Below are 21,013 nucleotides of genomic sequence, written 5' to 3'. Positions count from 1 at the left end.
AAAGGAAGCCAAAGGAAGCTGAAGGAAGCCAATTCAGCCTGAGGAGAGACGATCAATGACCTACTCTCCCGGATCTGCTTACTGAGGCTAAACAGCAGAGTGGATTTAACACCCTGCTGGGCTCTCTTCCAGCGGGGGGAACAGGGGTAGTGGATTTAACACCCTGCTGGGCTCTCTTCCAGTGGGGGGAACAGGGGTAGTGGATTTAACACCCTGCTGGGCTCTCTTCCAGTGGGGGGAACGGGGGTAGTGGATCTAACACCCTGCTGGGCTCTCTTCCAGTGGGGGGAACGGGGGTAGTGGATCTTGAGGGGAGCTCAGGACTCAAAGGCATCCCTGCGTGGTGCAGTGCTTGGTTATAGCATATTAAACTCACCACCGCACCCAGTAGAGGCCTACACTCCACTTGAATAAGCAACAAGCTGTGTACGGAAGAGGTGATTGTGCTAATTTTACTGGATCACAGTATATACACAGTGTATGCTGTTTGTACTTCTGAGGGACTTTTGGATAACCCACGGCCTTGCACTAATATTGTATACTGAGATGGATGGTAAGCTTTGAAGTACTGGACACAGAATCCTAATTTGTGTACAGTTTGTGGGCTGAACCAAAGCGTACAACCAAACATCAAAGCCACATACAGAGCTTAACTTGAAGATACCGTACTGAAAATGATTGAATTCAAACTTTTTAAAGCCTTGACACATTCAAGAGTGGCGATGGGACTGAGAATGGGGGTGAGAGACAGGTTGTTTTTACGTGACTTTTGTACTTTGTCTTCTTTCTGCTCTGTTGCCTCCCAGTATCAGTACTTATTAAACAAGCAGACTTCATGAGTCTCTCTGTAACCCAAACTGCCTCAGGTCTCTTTAGTCTGTTGTCTCATTTGTGATCCTGTATACAGAGGATCTGAAATCATACTGACACAAACATTCAAGGGGACATTTCTACTAAAATATGTGCTTAATGTTTGAAACCAGTGAAGAAAACAGAGAGAGATCTTAACAACTTTGTACGTTGACCAACTGGTTTCCTGCACCATGTAAAACATGTAAGTTGAATAAGGACAGGGGAGCACGTTGGTGTTCGTTTGAATCAGGTCACAACTACAGACCAAGATTGAGACAAGGAATCAGGTCACAACTACAGACCAAGATTGAGACAAGTCAAATCTTGCTCAACATTCACTCTCTTTTCCAAAACACTCGAAAGCTATTGATAATGTAAGGCTTGATTGGTCAAATGTAATTAGACACCAGTTATTTATGACAGTGCTGTTGTAGCTTGTAGTGGTGTAAGCTATTGGGTTTGGAGTTTTTTCTTCTGTGCTGATGTCAGGAACCCAGCTGACCAATCATAAACCTGACAGTCTTGCTGTGGCAGAGAGACACAGCTGGAAGCTGAAGGAGATTGACCAGTTGATTGGTGACTGTTTCTTTGATTTGGGGGTTGGGAGAAAGAGAGGCAGAGAGCTGTAGGGTTTGTACTTTGGGCTCATTCCTTCTGTGTTCCCCGGAAGAAAGAGGTAGGAGAGCCTGTGTGTGTGTGTGTGTGTGTGTGTGTGTGTGTGTGTGTGTGTGTGTGTGTGTGTGTGTGTGTGTGTGTGTGTGTGAGGGGGGGGGGGGTGGTTCATCATGCTTTATTAAATGCAGTTAAATGGATAGTTTTAAATAAAGTTTAATGGACAGTTGAAAGTAGTCTATGTGCCAGGAGAAACTGGTTCAGATGGTTCACCATGGTTCAGGGTTGTTTGAAGATAGCTTTAGCCACCGCTAACAAAAAAACAATGAGAGTGATAAGGGAACAAAACAGTTCAACATTTGTGGCCAGATCAATCAAATCAATTCAAAAAGAAATATTGTTTTGTTCTTCAATCACTCCTATTGTCTGTTTGTTAGCGGTGGCTAAAGTTAGCTGAAGTTAGTCATGTAGATAAATAAGTTCAAATCACCTCAAAGTAACTACCAACATCAACATTGTGTGAATAGAAAAGACAATCACTCAGATTACAACATCTAACAGGAACTAGATGGAGAGGCAAATAACTGCACCAATTGTCAGGTATTTTGTTTTGTGCTTCTTCTTTTTTTGCTTCTTTTTGCTGTGTTTTTTCTTGCTACTTTATGCATTGTAGATGAGAATAGGTTCTCATTAAAGAAATAAAACATTTTATGTATCCAAAATAGTGTTTTGCTCAAACTGGTGCTCCCATCTCTTGCCCCCCCCCCCCCCCCTTCCCCAGCTCCAGCATGGTGCGTAGGGTAGCAGTGATCGGGGCAGGTCCCTCTGGTCTGACCAGCATCAAGAGCTGTCTGGACGAGGGGCTGGAGCCCACGTGCTTCGAGAGCAGCGATGACATCGGAGGCCTGTGGAGGTTTAAGGTGAGTGAACACTCTGGGTGCATCTCAGTAGTCTTAGGTGGCTTGATATGATATGCTGTATATATAATATGCCACAGTGAGTGAGTACATTTTTTGTATTTATGGTCCCAGCGGGTATCAAACCCACAACCTCAGCCAGCGCCATGCTCTACCCAGTGAGTCACAGAGGACACCTTATAGTGCCTGACACAGCACTCTAACGTATGAGAAACAGAGAGGTCAGCCAGTTGCTCTATAATGTACCTGGACAGGATGATTGACTCTGTGTTCCATTATCCTTCTGCAGGATCAGATGGAGCCTGACAGAGCCAACATCTATTACTCTGTGGTCATCAACAGCTCCAAAGAGATGATGTCATACAGTGACTTCCCTCCTCCAGCTGACCTCCCCAACAACATGCACCACTCCCAGGTGCTGCTCTACCTGCGCCTCTACGCTCACACCTTCAGCCTGCTGCAGCATATACACTTCCAGGTCAGAGTTCATTTGCTTAATCAGTCATACTGGCTTTATCACTGGATGTGCTGATGTTGGGTTTATTTTCAATAGTAAGCCTTCATATAATAGTGTGTGTGTGTGTGTGTGTGTGTGTGTGTGTGTGTGTGTGTGTGTGTGTGTGTGTGTGTGTCAGACCAATGTGCTCAGTGTAAGGCAGAGGCCAGACTTCCCTGTCTCCGGCCAGTGGGAGGTAGAGACAGAGACAAAACCAGGTCAGAAGGAGACTCAAGTCTTTGATGCAGTGATGGTCTGCACCGGTCACTTCACCCAGCCACACCTGCCTCTCAAAGACTTCCCAGGTACCAGTCAACTCAACTCCCGATCCTGGTTACAATACTTCATTAAGTACTGTCCCTCAGAAGTTATAATTTCATGATCAGAATTACCAGGTTATTCAATAACATATTTCATCCTGTTTCTCTCTGTCTCAGGTATAGAGGGCTTTGAGGGCAGGTATTTCCACAGCTGGGAATACCACAGTGCCGAGGGTTTGCAGGGAAAAAGGGTTGTGGTGATCGGGATTGGGAATTCTGGAGGGGACATCGCTGTGGACATCAGCAGAGTCGCCAAGCAGGTATGGAAAAAGTGCTATGCATTCTGGGACTGTTGCCCAGGTTCAGTTTGCTTGGCTCCAGATCTGAGCTGGGAAGGCATCTGCCAACTGGATCTCCTTAAGTGGGTTTATCTATAGATGGTTAATGGCTAACATGACGCTCCAGATCTGAGCTGGGAAGGCATCTGTCAGTTGGATCTCCTTCAGTGGGTTCATCTATAGATGGTTAATGGCTAACATGACGATAGTGAGCAAGGGAACACTCCATTAAAACAGGTGGCAGTGAATCACTAACACTGGATTAGCGCCCACTCAAAACACAGGAGATGAAAATAGTCACCGTTTATTTAGGAGAGTGCGCCCTCTAGTGTTATAACTATGTAAAGAAAATGAAGGCTCCACCATATTGCCCACTGCCATTAGAGGGTTACCCAAAACAGAGATCAGTCTACGGGCGTCATTCTACTCCCGTTAACCCTTCCTCTGCTGACCTGCAGGTGTACCTCAGCACGCGGTCTGGGGCGTGGGTGGTCAGCCGCGTGGGAGAGGGGGGTATCCCAGTCGACCTGGTGGGAACCTCCAGATTTAATGTGCTGCTGGGGAGACTTTTCCCCTCCTGGAGTACCAGGACGGTTGAGAAGAAACTAAACCAGAGCTTCGATCACAAGCTGTACGGCCTTCAGCCAAAACACGGGTAACTAACGCTAACCAAACCAAACATCTGATACACCATTTAAATGTCACAATGATTGATTGTGATGTATCGCATCAGCTCCCTCATCCTTTAGTCAGACGCACTGTGGTCGAGTGCTGAGTTGAGGGTTCTGATGGTTCTACTTTTGGGTTCTAGGTTCTTTGCTCAGATTCCCGTGGTTAACGACGACCTGCCGGGTCGGATCATCTCCGGTCGGATCCAGGTGAAGCCAAACGTGAGGGAGTTCCGTGGTTCCAGTGTGGTGTTTGAGGATGGGAGCGTCGTGGAAAAGGTGTGTCGCAAGACACTATGTCAACAGTCATAGTCAAGAAGAGCAGAGAATTCCATGTTCGTAGATAATACAAACATTTTTTCCATACAATTTGCCTAAAAACCTGGTTCTGTCGGTGCGTGTGTGTGTGTGTGTGTGTGTGTGTGTGTGTGTGTGTGTGCATTGTCACAGGTGGATATGGTGGTGTTTGCCACAGGATACAACTACGATTTCTCCTTCCTGCCTTCGGCTCTACGGGCTAAGAGTGGCCACCGGCTGCGACTCTACCGGCACGTTTTCCCTCCTGGCCTGGCCCAGCCCACCCTGGCCGTGGTGGGCTTCATCCATGGGCTGGGAGCCATCAACCCCCTGGCTGAGATGCAGGCCCGATGGGCCACCAGGGTCTTTAAAGGTGAACTCACTGCCGTCATCATAGGCTTCACATTATCTAGTCCTGCAAGTTGGTGTTGTGTTCCTGTACCCCGTTATGTGTGTCTCCTATTGGTTTTATGGTTGAATTTAAATGTTTATTAGGATCTCCATTAGGTGACATCATTGCGTTCCTGATGTCCAACACAGAAATAAAAAGCCATAACAAACCATTACATTTCCATTAAGGCATTACAAACATTTAACACATTATACAACTATAATAAATATTACAAAACTTTAAACTTCCAGTGGGATTAGCATCTGTACAATCATATGGTCAATCACATCAGATTTTATTGTTTTGGTGGATTTAGTTTGATATAATGCTGTGAATAACATGTACTGTAAGACACAAAAAGATTTTCTTGACTGTATTTGATTGATTCCCCTTTTCCTGATTCTGCCCAAGCCCCTACAATGTTAGTGTGTGAGATGTTTGATTTGTGATTTGCTCCAGGACTACAAACCCTGCCCTCACAGGACGCCATGCTGCAGGACATTGAGAGAGACACAAGCACCATGCATCAGAGGTGAGACAGTTGTGCTGTATAGCAATCATATAGCAAAGAGTGTAATAATCGCTTACAAGCCCTTTGTGTGTCTCTGTCTCTCTCCACCTTCCCAGGTTTGCCTGCTCTGAACGCATCCCTCTACAGGTGGACTTCATCCCTTACCTTGACTCCCTAGCAGAGCAGGTGGGGGTTCGTCCCAACACCCTAGGGCTGCTGCTGAGGGACCCTGTGCTGGGGCTGCAGGTGATGCTGGGTCCCTGCACCCCGTACCAGTACCGTCTGTGTGGGCCGGGACAGTGGGACGGAGCCCGCCAGGCCATCCTAACCCAGTGGGACCGGGTGGCCCAGCCCTTCAAGACCAGGGTGGTACCAGAACCAGAACCAGAGACCACCACAACCTCTTCTAGTCTGAGTCTGATCCTGACTGTGTCAGGCACTGCACTCCTCTTTTACACCCTCTACAGCCGACACAGCCCCCCTTCTCTCCTCACACACGCCACAGGTCTCCTCAGTAAGATGTGTGTAGGCTGCTGAATCTGGGTGGTCTCTCTGTAAATGTAACAGCTAAATGCTGTATTCTAGAGCATTGTAAATGTGATTTGGAACCTAATGTATAACTATCTATTTTACCTAAAATAACTCAAACTCATCAAGTCACTGTACAAAACAGTATCTATAAGACTTTTGCATAATAAAGTGAATGGTATTTTAGAAGAAGAAGAATTTATTGTCCATTACACAGGTGAAATGGAAATTGGTCTTTTTGCAAAAAAAGACACACGGACACACACACACACACACACACACACACACTCTGCTGGCCCCACTCTTACCTCACCAACAGAAGAAACTCCATCCACCTAAACGGCCAGACCTCGGACTCTGTCACTGTCACACAGGGTGTCCCTCAAGGCTCCATCCTGGGCCCATTACTCTTTATCATCTACACACTCTCCCTTGGACAGATCCTCTGCAACTTCAACCATTTCCTCCACAAACACAGTCCCACTGGGCAGGCCATACCAACCCAGTGGGCAGGCCATACTAACCCAGTGGGACCAGGTTTCCCAGCCATACTAACCCAGTGGGCAGGCCATACTAACCCAGTGGGACCAGGTTTCCCAGCCATACTAACCCAGTGGGACCAGGTTTCCCAGCCATACTAACCCAGTGGGACCAGGTTTCCCCAGGGGATATAGAACAGCCAGAGGTTAGGAGATTTATTTTCATTTCGCCGCCAAAATAATTTTTATTAAGTGATTTCTTGGCTACACTGGCATTATTAACCTCTCTCCTAATTCTCAGGAATGTGGAAAAGTCCAGTCATGTGGATATCTATCTCCAGCAGTGGAGGCTGGTGGAGGTAGAAATCGGAGGATGGACATGGGGAATGGAATGAGGAATGGTTCATTGTAAACCATAGAATGGAATGAGAAATGGTATTTGATACCATTCCTCATTCCATTCCAAGCATTACAATGAGCCTGTCCTCCAATTTCTACATCCACCAGCCTCCCCTGATTATCAGATTATGTTCCTGGGATTAAAATGTTAACACAAATCCCAGGGAATGAATTATATTTCTGTGGCGCCGTGGACGTTAATTAAAAAGGGGGATCAAATTAGGGTGGCATCTCCATTGGTTACAGCAGGGGCTGACAAAAGCCCTGTTTCAGAGAAGAGGAACCGTGAAGCAGCAGCCAAAGTTTCCCTCCGCCGTTGATGAAGGGGGCATGTAATGACTCTCTTAACAGATTGCTTAGACACGGTGGAGACGAAAGGGAGAGGGGAATAGGGAGGGAGGGAGAGAAACAGAGGGAGGAAGGGAGTGAGAGAGAGAGAGAGAGAGAGAGACACGTAATGACTCTCTTAACAGTTTGCTTAGACACGGTGGAGACAAGAGGGAGAGGGGAATAAGGATGGAGGGATGGAGGGAGGGAGGGAAGGAAGGAAGGTGAAAGGGAGGGAGGGAAGGAAGGAGGGAGGGTGGGAGAGAAGGAGGGAGGGAGGGAGAGAAGGACAACTCTTGTTGGTGAGGTGGGTGTTCTGTGATGTACATGTATGGTGACTTCCGGTATGTTGCATCTTGACAGCCTTGAGAAAAGGTGGGAGGGAAAGTGAGCAAGACAGCAAGAGAGAGAGAGCAAGGAAGGAAGGGAAGGAAACAAGGGGGGAAAGAGGGGAAAGAACGAAACCCAGGGAGAAAGAGGAGAGGCAGAGAGATGATGTGTTTAGTTTCTCTGGGAAACCAGGGAAGGGGTCCGACTATGTCTTGGCTCTCTCGCCAAAGGAATTGTAAGTGAATTTGGCCTTACCCCCCTAGATTTATTACAGTAATCTACCCATATCAAGAGCAATTTACAGGGGCAGACATGCATTGCAACATTTTAAGAAGTGAATTCCGACCCAGAACCCTGTGACAGCATGATTGATGATGTCACAAACTACCATTATGACATCCCCTGCCTTATTGTCCTTTCTTCATGAACATTCCAGAATGTAACTCACAAACATCAACTGCTTCAAAGAAGACTTTGAGAGAAATCCTTCAACTAACTTGCAAAACTAAATGCACCTCTTCCATTACTGAAATGCTTCCCACCGATCCTAATTGCAGGATTGCTGGTGAGTACTGTCAGCTTAAAAGCAGTGCTCCACTGTTTCCTTGTCTAGCACTAGTATTCAATGTGGTACCCCACCAGACAGTTTTGACATGCATTGATCGTATATTTAGATTTTCTCAATTACTGTCAAAATAATTAAAAAATATTCAAGAACAAATGAATAAGTTTGAGTTGATTTGATAAAGTGTTTTTGTGTGCGAGAGAAGGTTCATGTGAAGTACTGTAATCATTCATGTGTAATTATTTTCTCACAGCTAACTCCTTGTACTACATCTCTCCACCCCCCATCTACTCAGATGAGGAAGAGGATGGTTATTTTGAATATGAGATTGACGACGAGGAAGAGGATGATGAAGAAGTGGGGCAGGAGGAGGAGGAGGAAGAAGTGGGGCAGGAGGAGGAGGAGGAGGAGTCAGCCCAGGATGACACTCTCTCAAATAACAATGGACCTCCAGTGGAAGTGGACGAGGGAGAGCACATCAGGATGCAGTTTGAGGTGAAGGTCTCCAATGTGAGCCACACTCTGACAGCAGAGCAGATGGTGGAGATCCTCATGAGGACCTCTGGCCAACTGTCAAATGGCCAACCAGGGGCAATCGCTGAGGTCAGGGGTCGCCAGACTCCCAGGCCAGAGGGTGAAGGAACGCCTGGGCGTGTCCTCGCCCGTGTTGTGGCCAGTACTCCATGGAAGAGGAGCTTCACTGAAGCTCTGTGTGAACCAGGCAGTGCGAACCAGGCAGCGAACCAGGCATACATGTGTGCGAAGAGGCGAAGGTCAGACCACAGCGACTCTGAGGGGATGCCTGGAACGTCTGGGGCAGCCAGGAAGAGAGGCAGGGAATCAGAATCAGAATCAGAATCAGAATCAGAATCAGAAGAGGATCAGTCTGAGGAACGTCCCCGCAAGTGGCGGAGAATATACGTCCAGGACAGTGACTCTGACTCTGACTAGAATGTATTTGACCCCCCCCCCCCACACACACACACCTTTTCCTCCCATCCCCTCCCCCCCCCCACACACAGACACACCTTTTCCTCCCATCCCCTCCCCCCCCCCACACACAGACACACCTTTTCCTCCCATCCCCTCCCCCCACACATACACACCCCCCTTCCCCCCAAACAAACACACATACACACACCCCCCTTCCCCCCAAACAAACACACATACACACCCCCCCCTTCCCCCCAAACAAACACACATACACACCCCCCCCTTCCCCCCAAACAAACACACATACACACACCCCCCTTCCCCCCATACAAACACGTCATCCATTGGACATTATTTGGGATTAAAACATTAAACTCATTCAGTATTGTCCATGTCTTGCTTACATCATGATTTGTTGAGAGGATGCAGAAGAAGATCTAAGGGTCATTATAACAACTGAAGGATTACGAGACAGAGACCCATTGTACGAGCAAACCTGTTATTCATGAAGAGTTTTAATTTCAGCCCGAACCAGACATGTCTGATACAGGCAAGTTTGTATCCCATTGAGAAATGATCCACATTTCTTAATTCCACATTAACAAAACAAGTTTAAAAGCCGTTATTTTTGCATGGCAAAAAATACAAAATATTGTCGCACTGAGTCTGACTGCATTGGCAAACATGTTATGTTGCGTGTTATTCTCCGTGTTATGTTGCGTGTTATGTTGCGTGTTATTCTCCGTGTTATGTTGCGTGTTATGTTGCGTGTTATTCTCCGTGTTATGCTGCGTGTTATTCTCCGTGTTATGCTGCGTGTTATTCTCCGTGTTATGTTCCGTGTTGCGTGTTATTCTCCGTGTTATGTTCCGTGTTGCGTGTTATTCTCCGTGTTATGTTCCGTGTTATGTGTTATTCTCCGTGTTATGTTCCGTGTTATGCTGCGTGTGTGAAGCCTATGAATGCGGCACAAACTCACAAAACCAACAGGCAACAAAAGGAAGATGTGGCTCTTTTCTCATTTCCTGGTGGCGTCCCACGGCCTCGGGTCGGGCCTACAGTTGATGCCTACACTCTTAGACTTTCTTAAATAATGTTAGAAATCAATTGACTCAATGAATCGATCAAATTAATGAATACAACTAATTAATCGAATGAATGTAATAAATGAACAAATTAAATAAATGAATGAATAACTCACTCCATATTGAAGTGCAATTCTGACTGCAGTAAAATTGGTGGTGCATTTTTGATTTTGTTTCGTGAGTCGTTCTTTCATTGAAATACACATTCTTTCTTAAGCCCAATGCTGACCAGTTCTTTAGCAGCCTACAGTGTCTGTTATGAGGTTAGCTCCTCCTAAAGCCTTCAGATTAGATGTGACGTTTGTTTTCCCTCTCTGCTGGACCAGTGGCAGCTATCAACACACACACACACACACACACACACACACACACACACACACACACACACACACACACACACACACACACGCCAACTATGCCAACTATGCAGACATTATGACCCTGGAGGGCTGGAGTTAAACAGTCCTCTAAATGTTTATCATAGCACAGAGGGAGAGACATCACATAGTGGCTGACACAGCACTCTAACGTATGAGAAACAGAGAGGTCAGCCAGTTGCTCTATAATGTACCTGGACGTGTTCCATTGTCCTTCTGCAGGATCAGCTGGAGCCTGACAGAGCCAACATCTATTACTCTGTGGTCATCAACAGCTCCAAAGAGATGATGTCATATAGTGACTTCCCTCCTCCAGCTGACCTCCCCAACAACATGCACCACTCCCAGGTGCTGCTCTACCTGCGCCTCTACGCTCACACCTTCAGCCTGCTGCAGCATATACACTTCCATCACAAACTGGTTTCATGAACATGAAATGAGTTCAGTGTTCTTCAGTGGCCTTCCCAGTCACTGGATCTGAATCCAATAGAAACCTTTGGGATGTGGTAGAACGGGAGATTCACAGCTTGAAAGTGGACCTGAAAAACTTGCAGGAATTGTGTGATGCAATCATGTCATCATGGACCAGAATATCAAAGGAATGTTTCCAACATCTTGTGGAATCAATGACACGAAGAATTGAGGCTGTTTTGAGAGCAAAGGGAGGCCCTACCCAGTATTAGTATAGTGTTCCTAATAAAGTTCTCGGTGAGTGCATGTTTCATAAAAAATTTGTCAACATTTCTTTTGAAAGGATGATACTGTCCAGATCAACATCTCAAATAGACTTTATTTCATTCAACGAGAACATTTGCCTTTCATAGATTGTAAGAATGAATACATGAACACAACACAGGACACTAACGTCATATGGTCAGGGTGTGATTTGTGGAGGGGAAAAGTACGGGAAGGTATGGGGGTCAGGAGTGAGGGAGTGAGGGAGTGTGAGAGTGATAATCAGAGAAGCCTAGCTGCAGAGCTAGTAAGAACGTGTATACGTCAGCTGTACTGCTTCCTGTCGTACTACAATAAAGACCAAGACTTCTCTCCCAGATATTCGTGGTCCAGACTTTTCATTCCACAACAGTGGAATCTCACACCTTCCAAATGCCAGCATACATCACACATCATCACACTTTGTGAATTATTCAGCCTGTACTGTGGTCACAAGTGGCCTACATTTCCGCCTCATCCCAGGGCGACTTGATCCCCAGTGTGGACACTGTGTCATATTGTTTTGTGATTTGCTAGCCTTATTACTGTGTCCATTCTTTGGCTTATTATTGGTTATGACAGTGTTATATACTTGTACAATTACTATTAATTTACTGTCTATAAGTTGGTGGTTTTTCATGAACATATTGCACGCACATTATCTGTCGCAACAACAACCTGGCAAATTAATCAACAGAGATTAGTGATTCCTGTCCAGGTCGTTATTCTGCAATCTGTACTCAGCATTCATTGTGAATCTGGGTTAAGAGTAACTCTCAGGTCATTGTCCGGGTAGGTAGACCTTGATCCTGTCTAGGAGTGCAGTAGGGTCCTGTAGGAAAGCTGGTAGGTTGTTCCTGCTGTAGAAGGCAGCGAGAGCCAGGGCAGCCACTGACAGGGAGAGGACCAGCGGGAAAGAGGAGGAACACTGGGGCTCAGGGATGTCCGAAGATCTGGTCTTCATGGGCTGGGCCACCCGGTCCCACTGGGTTAGGATGGCCTGGCGGGCTCCGTCCCACTGTCCCGGCCCACACAGACGGTACTGGTACGGGGTGCAGGGACCCAGCATCACCTGCAGCCCCAGCACAGGGTCCCTCAGCAGCAGCCCTAGGATGTTGGGACGAACCCCCACCTGCTCTGCTATCTCATCCATGTATTCAATGTAGTTCACCTGAATGGTGTGTCTCTGGGAGGTGACGTACCTGCGGCAGAGAAGAGTTTAGTATAATAATAATAAACTTTATTTATATAGCACTTTTTTAAAAACAATGTTACAAAGTGCTTTACAAACAGATAAAACAGATATGCAAATAAAAACAAAAATATAAGTAGAAACAGAAAAACACAAAACACATTCAAAAAGAATAAGAGCAGCATCAAAAACTGAAAGAAAGTAGAAAAACAGTAAAACACAACACATTAAAAAGAATCAGGGTGGCATCAATTAAAAGGCTTGTCTATAAAAATGAGTTTTAAGAAGACATTTAAAAGAAGATACTGATCTTGCTAGCCTAATATCCTCAGGCAGGTCAGATAGTTCAGTCCAGTCCAATAAATCGCTTCTGTCAATCACGAATGAATGGAAGAACAAATGAAGAAAAAAGCACCACAGCACCTCTTTGCTATGGCCTCCTCCTTGACTTTAATGTCCTTCAGCATGACGGCCATCGGAGGAACCTTATTCAACCCTGTGAAACAAAGAGGATGTCAAATTCCAATGTACCAATGTGAGTCAGTCCATCAATGTAACGGGACACATACAGAACTGTACCACATCAGTGTCGTTACCTGTCCAGTTTAATGGCAACGTACTGTAGATGGTGGAGGAGATGTGACACATCATTGTGTTTCGATGGAGAGAGCAGTGAGGTCGACAACAACATATGTCACAAAGAAACTGTAATGGTAAATGTTTATTAAAAATAAATGTTTTTAAAAAGTGGAACATCCCTTTAAATCTACCTAATCTACCTAACCCTAAAGGCTGGATCCATCAGTTTTAAACAATGAAACTGACGGTGTTGGTGTTTTACCTTTAAACATGCGTGTAGCCCAGCGGGCCTGCATCTCAGAGATGGGCATGGTGGCTCCCAGCGGCTGCACCAACCCTATAACGGCCAGCGTGGGGCGCTCTAACCCGGGAGGGAACATGTACTTATAGAGAGACGCCTTGTTTCCCGACACAGGAAGCACGTGGGAGGACAGGAATGGGAAGGAGAAGCTGTAGCCAGTCGCAAACACCTGAAACAAGACATGGGGTGCATCTCAATAGTCTGGAGTAGCTTCCTCTCCTTGCTTCCTTTCTTTAATGTGCACTGCTCTGATAGCGCTGTTGACTGGAGAAAGTGTGTGTGTGTGTGTGTGTGTGTGTGTGTGTGTGTGTGTGTGTACATGTTAATGATTACACACCACCAGGTCAATGTTGTCCTCCACGGTCCCGTCGTCGAACTCCACGCTGGAGCCCTGGAGCCTCCGGATGTTGGGTTTCACCAGAACTGTCCCAGACAGGATGCGGTTTGGCAGCTCATCGTTCACCGTGGGGTGCTGGTTGAACAGCCTGGGAGAGACAATCAGGTTCCCTGAGAGCTCAATTCAGATCAATATGCTATGAAAGTCTATATGTCACAAACTGCAGAATGTAAACAAAACTGGAGACACTTGTAATTTAATTACTAAGTAATAACTTGTAACTCGTAATTTTTGGAGACAGATGTCATTATTGCTAGTAAAAGAGAGCTAGTACTGTAGGCAGTTAATGGTACATTTCAGTAAATTACTAAATAAATATTACTAAATGACCGTTCGTTAAACCTCTCACATTTATTTTTGCTAGCAATCTTAACGGTGATGTCTGACATCTGACTCCAAAAATGACAAGTGTGTTCTTTGTCTGCAAAACAATTATTTGAATGTTCGGTACCTGTGTTTGGGCTTGAGGGAGTAGAGGCTGTGGTTGAACCTCTGGTTGAGTCTGTTCTCGCCCAGTCTACAGAGCGTATTGAAGGGCATAATCGCCCTAACCAATCTCACCACCCTGGTAAACAACATGTCCGTGGGTATCCCATTATCTCCCACGCTGCTCAGGATCCACGCCCCCCTCCGAGTACTGAGGAACACCTGGGGAGAGAGGAGGGGAGAGAGGAGGAGAGAGAGGAGGAGAGAAGGGAGCATCCCAATCGTCTTAGTTCAGTTTCCTGATCAACTAGGAGTTATACAGCCTTGCCTGAACTGCTGTGGGTGCTCCAGTACAATATCACATGATTATGTCCTATGGTGTGCTTCTTGTGTCTTCTGCCCAAGTCTGCAATCTGATCTAGCTACTCCTGGCTATGCAATAATACCAGCATTGTTATCCAAACCCACTTAACTATGCACACAGCAAACTGGGTCAAATGCTCTCTGCATGAACATATCTGCCTTAGAAAACACAAGCTATTTTGAGTGGTGGTTTAAAATAGTCCGATCATTTCTTGGTGAAAGTTTGTGATGAATACCATCTGACTCCTATTAATTCAATCACCAAGAATGTTGATTTAGCAAATAGGAAGTGAAGTCTACTGCAAAAGTCAACAATCCTCTGACTACAGTGGAAAGGGGAAAGGAACTCTGCTGCTACCTCGTTGTCCAACCAAGGAGCAAACTGAAGTGAAAAGGGAAATTCAGCAACTTTTGGAGGACAATGGAACTCTTTAGAAATGCTTGGAACTAGAACAAAACGTGTTGGATTTAACAACTAAGAAGCATTACTGTCTAGTTTCATTTTCTGCCAAGAGTTCCTGAATTTCCTCTTCACGACAGTAGAAAGGGAAAGCTTCCATAGTAACTTCTGTGGCTTCACCTTGGGCTAAGCCCAGGAGGACGGTGTTGTACCTGTTTGGTGAATCTGCTCAGCTCCCGATCCCGATCACCACCACCCGTTTCCCACGCCACTCCTCTGGGGTCTTATAGTCCCGGCTATGGAAGTACTTCCCCTTGAACGTGTCAATGCCTGGAAGACAGATAGGACTCAGCCACCTGACTACCTCCACACCAGGGGAGGCTGGTGGAGGTAGAAATAGGAGGACGGGCATTCCATTCCATGCATTAAAATCTGTCCTCCGATTTCTACCTCCGCCAGCCTCCCCTTCTCCACACACAGTGGTGTCTTCTGTTAGGCCAAGAGGGCATGTACTGCGATAGGAGATAGGAGACTGGACATAGCAGAAGGTGAGTGCTTTTAATATAGAGTTGACAGAATGGTCGATTGAATCAGATGATTCTCACTTGTAGGGTTACTTTTCTTTCAATAAAGAGGGAGTATTCTCATATATCTCAAGATATCTGAGGTGGGACATCAGTTTGTCAGACCTGTGCTTGATCCATTACAGTCAAGTGCAGGACAATCAATCAAGTGCTTCAGTGTAATTAAGTTCCTACATTGTTTGGAAGGGCTGTAGTTAAGGCATGTTTTACTGAATCAAGCTTTAACCTAACTTAACCGTATCATTCACCACATTTCATAACAATGAAGTAGTAGTTTCAGATAAGACGACAATAAAAGCACCTTGCTTACATTCACCTGACAGACCATTCAAAGTTCACCCTGGGTTACACCAGCCTCACCTGTTCACCTTGTGTAACCCCCTCCTAGCTCCACGGTAACCATACAGGACAGTCTTGGCTGTCTGCCAACGTGAAAGAAAAAGGCCGTTCCGGAGTCTAGACTGAGGACAAAAGGTGACCGTGCCATTAGGGCCCCTAGACTCTGGAACGACCTGCCTGAGGATAGTAGGCTAACAAGACTTTTTTTTTTTAACTCAGGCTTTATGGAATAGGGTGTCATGTGAGATCTCCGTCCCACTGTCCCCCATCAAGGTGAGGTCACACTGGCATACCTGGGAATTCGTTGAGTGGTAAGTTGGGGTGACAGTGGTGTCCAATACAGATCATCACCGCATCAAAAATGTGTTTCTCCCTCTCTCCCTCCCTGTTCTCCGTCTCCACATCCCACTGGCCTGAGTGAGAGAAGTCTGGCCTCTGCTTCACCTGGAGGACTCTGGTCTGAGAGAGAGAGAGAGAGAGAGAGAGAGAGAGAGAGAGAGAAATAGACAGACAGACCGAAACGTTGACATTAAAAGGTAAAGTGTAATATAGATGTAGATAAAGTGTACTTTTACTATAAATAAAGGATCCAGACAGACTGAATCATTGAATGATTTGTAATAGGACCACTACAAACAGCTGTTGTTATGACGATGACCTCACCTGGAAGCGTATGTGCTTGACAAGCTGGAAGCGGTCTGCATACATGCGGAAGTAGTCCATGATGAGGGAGTTGTGCATGTAGTTGGGGAAGTGGGCGGGGATGGGGAAGTCGCTGAAGCACATCATCTCTTTAGAGCTGTTGATGATGACAGAGTGGTAGATGCTGGCCCTATCCGGCTCTGGGTTCTCCTGGGGAAGGACAGTCAGTCACACAGGTATTGTTAGTATAATCTTCATCATCATCATCATCATCATCCATAGCCAAGGAGGTTTAGTCTCTTGGCAGTGCGGTTAGCACACCCACCTTGATAAGAGAGAGCTCATCGTTTTTAGCTTATCAGTTCTACTCTCTTTCATTTCAGTGAAGATGAAGGAAATTAGAAAAGAAGAGAGGAAGCCACCTAAGACTACTGAGATGCACCCAGAGTGTTCACTCACCTTAAACCTCCACAGGCCTCCGATGTCATCGCTGCTCTCGAAGCACACAGGCTCCAGCCCCTCGTCCAGACAGCTCTTGATACAGGTCAGGCCTGAGCTGCCCCCTCCAATCACTGCCACACGCCGGGTCATCCTCGCTGTCTGCAGAGGGAGGGTTAGGGTTAGCAGAAAACAACAACAGGATATAGTGTAGGGTTATACGTCTATCTATCTCTATATATATATATATATATATATATATATATATATATATATATATATATATATATATTGTTAGTTAAGAGAGAGGACAACAGGTGCAAGGTGGGGAAGTTTCTTCCATGCTTTCACATCACTACCACCATGTGCCAATAGTCTGAAGGGATGTATGGGGAGTGAAAACAGAAAACATGAGATTACTCCTCCATTCAATGGTTCAGTGATGTTAAACGTGGAGCTCCCATAGAATATCATTCATTTTTATCACTAATGTATAGCCTACACGAATGTCATTCAGTGAGAAAAACTTTATTGGACGTTTATTTTACTTTATTTCAACGTTACATGTTTTTTGAGGGAAACGTAGTGAGTAGTGACAGTAGCTTACTACAACGCTACATGGTAAAAAAGTAGTTAACTACAGGAAACATTACTAGGATTTAAATGTAGTTTAACTACCACCAAGCTACTGCAACATTCTGTTAAACTGATAGTTGAACTACATGCTGTGAAACTCCTCCCCAACACTGCTTAGCTTCCCTTTATCTGAGCCATATATATTTTAAGATATAATGTTCTGTTGTTATGTGCACTGTTTTTGTAACAGTCCTGGAAACCAAAGTTTCCATTTTACCCTAAAAGGACAATCTATTTCTTTAATGACATTACTCTCTCCTCTATCAGAGGTGGCGGGTTGTAGAGATGTTTATTACATTGTTGATAACCGCGCATCAAGCCTCTCCTTTACACCTCAGCCCTACTGGTCGTTGAATCACGGACGGTTAGATGAAATTGGGCAGCCTGTTTGTTATGCAAATATGTGAACACAGAACAACACAGTTCGCTTTATTACAGCAGCAACTAGGTTCATAGGCAGGGCGTCTCTTTTCCGTCTCTTTGACTGTTTGACCGTTAGTTTCGTGATAGCGGTAAAAGCGGCCTATTGACAAAAGTGAATTAAAGATGCTGTAGCCGGGCGTGAAAAAGAAACATCGATCAACTTTCTATTGATGCAATTTGTAGCTTTCGCTCTCCCGCATCACCACACATACTGAAAGCTCCAATAAAAACATAGTCTTACCTGTTACGATTCCGAGAAGTTCAACAAAAGTGTTTCCTACTGCATAGACCTGTCTCTTGGCTGGCTTGCAACACCACATGCCCAGTGTGAAAAATTGCGGTGGGCGGAGTAAAGACAGTGATTGTGAACTTTGAGTTGTGGTTAGTTACATACAGTATCATTAGCAATTAATTACTTTTGACCTGATTACCTGGATGATGTCTGTGGGTGTAGCTGCACCTTTGTTTTTGAAAGGGTGATTCTGTCCAGATCAACATCTTAAATAGCCTTTATTTTATTGAATGAGAAGATTGCCTTCCAAATGCCAGCATGCATTTACTTGTAAAAACCAACAAATCATGAGTAAAGTAACATATCCTGCATCCCCTGGTAAAATCACATTTTAGCTGATGACATTGGTGGTCCTCTGTGGCTCAGTTGGTAGAGCATGGCGCTAACAACGCTTAGGTTGTGGGTTTGATTCCTGCTGGGACCACATATACTGAAGCACTCACTGCAATGTAAGTTGCTTTGGATAAAAGCATCAGCTAAATGGCATTTCTTGTTATATTACATTGATGCATGATACATTTTTTTGGTGTCTTTCTCCTCCACGTGTTTACAGAGTCAGTTTCCATCCCCACATGATCTTGTGCAGATCGTCCAGTTTACTGAGGAGACCTGAGGTGTGTGTGAGGAGAGAAGGGGGGCTGTGTCGGCTGTAGAGGGTGTAAAAGAGGAGCGCAGTGCCTGACACAGTCAGGATCAGACTCAGACTAGAAGAGGTTGTGGTGGTCTCTGGTTCTGGTTCTGGTACCACCCTGGTCTTGAAGGGCTGGGCCACCCGGTCCCACTGGGTTAGGATGGCCTGGCGGGCTCCGTCCCACTGTCCCGGCCCACACAGGCGGTACTGGTACGGGGTGCAGGGACCCAGCATCACCTGCAGCCCCAGCACAGGGTCCCTCAGCAGCAGCCCTAGGGTGTTGGGACGAACCCCCACCTGCTCTGCTAGGGAGTCAAGGTAAGGGATGAAGTCCACCTGTAGAGGGATGCGCTCAGAGCAGGCAAACCTGGGAAGGTGGAGAGAGAGAGAGAGAGAGAGAGACAGAGAGAGAGAGAAAGAAATAGAGAGAGAGAAAGACAGAAACAGAAATAGAGAAAGAGAGAGAAACAGAAATAGAGAGAGACAGAGAGAGACAGACAGACAGAGACAGCAACAGAGATGGAGACAGAGAGAGACAGATAGAGAGACACACACACACACCACACAGGTCATAAAGGGCTTGTAAGCGATTATTACACTCTTTGCTATATGATTGCTATACAGCACAACTGTTGTCTCACCTCTGATGCATGGTGCTTGTGTCTCTCTCAATGTCCTGCAGCATGGCGTCCTGTGAGGGCAGGGTTTGTAGTCCTGGAGCAAATCACATTTAAAAAAATGTTTACATTTAAGTCATTTAGCAGACACTTTTATCCAAAGGGTAAATAAAACCTTCAATAAGTGGCATCGGCAGTCACAGTGACTTTGCATTTGTGACAGCATGAGTGGCACCATGTAGTCAACTACACACGGGTCTTCATCTTCAACAGGTTTATCTACAGACTGTAAATGGCTTTCAGGTGCATGGCGCCATCTACTGGTGCCCAGAAAGGACTGACCTGAGACACTGGAGATGAGTTGATACTACACTCCAGGACAGCAGGTGGCAGTGAACCACCAGCATATGATTTCCATCCACTCAAATCACAGAAGATGAAGAAGGTTGACTACACGGCGCCCCCCATATGATCACAGTTCATTTGGGGAAGTGCGCCCTCTGGTGTATGACATGTTGTTCCCAGCTTGATGTCATAATACTGAACCAATAGAAGATGTGAGAACAGGGTACAGAAACACCGAGACATATCAGCAACTTGCAGGACTGCATCATGTGGAACTGAACTCTAGAAAATGTGAAACTCTGTGAGTTCACCTTTAAAGACCCTGGTGGCCCATCGGGCCTGCATCTCAGCCAGGGGGTTGACGGCTCCCAGCCCATACACCAAGCCCACCACGGCCAGGGTGGGCTGAGCCAGGCCAGGGGGCAAAACGTGCCGGTAGAGCCTCATCTTGAGACCACTCTTAGCCCGTAGAGCCGAAGGCAGGAAGGGGAAATCATACTTGTATCCTGTGGCAAACACCACCACATCCACCTGTAACAGCGCACGCGCACACACACACACACACACACACAACCAGGTTTTTAGGCAAATGATATGGAAAAAGTGTTGGAATTCTCTGCTCTTCTTGACTGTTGACAGTGTCTTGCTACACACCTTTTCCACGACGCTCCCATCCTCAAACACCACACTGGAACCACGGAACTCCCTCACATTTGGCTTCACCTGGATCCGACCGGAGATGATCCGACCCGGCAGGTCGTCGTTAACCACGGGAATCTGAGCAAAGAACCTAGAACCCAAAAGTAGAACCATCAGAACCCTCAACTCAGCACTCGACCACAGTGTGTCTGACTAAAGGATGAGGGAGCTGATGTGATACAGTCCAGGCCTGGCTGGGCATCAGCAGAGGAGATACCCAGCATCTGGTGGGTCAATGGGTCGCAAACTTCAGGCAGTTATTGCATGCAAAGGATTGTCGACCAAATACTAAACATGAGTGCTTAGACATTATATGAATCTGTCCCATTACTTTTGGTGCCCTTAAATGGGGGGATTGTATAAAAAGTGGTGAAACCAATATGTACACAAATAACATCAAAGAAAAGCTGAGAATCTATATTTTAACCTCATAGTAATTGTTTGAATTCAAATCCAAACTTTTGGAGTAGAGAGCCAAAAGGAGAACAAATGCTTCACTGTCCCAATACTTACGCAGGGCACTACTTCACTGTCCCAGCACTGTATATAAAGGTCATTGTGACATTCAAATAGTAGATCAGATATGGGTAGTTTTAGTTTGATGCCCATAGTTACCCGTGTTTAGGCTGA

The 21,013-nt window shown here is 45.9% G+C and overlaps 3 protein-coding genes across 3 annotated transcripts in view; 1 reads left to right on the top strand and 2 right to left on the bottom strand.

Moving 5' to 3' along the window:
* Positions 1–2,252: 2,252 nt before the first annotated feature.
* On the top strand, positions 2,253–10,794 carry LOC310805715 (flavin-containing monooxygenase 5-like; the record flags this gene model as incomplete). Its single annotated transcript, XM_083671515.1, has 11 exons — positions 2,253–2,384; positions 2,671–2,859; positions 3,017–3,182; positions 3,315–3,457; positions 3,934–4,130; positions 4,287–4,422; positions 4,594–4,813; positions 5,291–5,363; positions 5,459–5,856; positions 8,425–8,891; positions 10,588–10,794. The coding sequence occupies 11 exons, from the start codon at positions 2,253–2,255 to the stop codon at positions 10,792–10,794; spliced, it is 2,328 nt and encodes a 775-aa protein (XP_083527641.1).
* Positions 10,795–11,293: 499 nt separating this feature from the next.
* Positions 11,294–16,896, bottom strand: LOC310806009 (flavin-containing monooxygenase 5-like). Its single transcript, XM_083671934.1, is given in 10 exon segments — positions 11,294–12,281; positions 12,695–12,767; positions 13,113–13,320; positions 13,489–13,636; positions 14,000–14,196; positions 14,950–14,972; positions 14,975–15,067; positions 15,954–16,119; positions 16,324–16,512; positions 16,762–16,896. Coding segments are annotated over 10 exon segments (1,650 nt in total). The 5' UTR covers positions 16,894–16,896; the 3' UTR covers positions 11,294–11,860.
* A 1,742-nt stretch (positions 16,897–18,638) lies between these two features.
* The window catches only part of LOC310805714 (flavin-containing monooxygenase 5-like), a gene marked incomplete at both ends in the record, with an annotated part of 5,515 nt that continues 3,140 nt past the window's right edge, over positions 18,639–21,013 (bottom strand). Inside the window, 5 exons of the mRNA XM_083671514.1 lie at positions 18,639–19,089; positions 19,364–19,436; positions 19,996–20,215; positions 20,339–20,474; positions 20,999–21,013. The exon at positions 20,999–21,013 is cut by the window's right edge and continues 182 nt beyond it. Of these exons, the coding sequence (XP_083527640.1) occupies positions 18,639–19,089; positions 19,364–19,436; positions 19,996–20,215; positions 20,339–20,474; positions 20,999–21,013 (895 nt within the window). The remainder of the gene's footprint in view (positions 19,090–19,363; positions 19,437–19,995; positions 20,216–20,338; positions 20,475–20,998) is intronic.

The sequence above is a fragment of the Argentina silus genome, assembly GCF_951799395.1.
Source record: "Argentina silus genome assembly, chromosome: 6".
NCBI classification, from domain to species: domain Eukaryota; kingdom Metazoa; phylum Chordata; class Actinopteri; order Argentiniformes; family Argentinidae; genus Argentina; species Argentina silus.
This window is presented reverse-complemented; position numbering and strand designations above follow the sequence as displayed.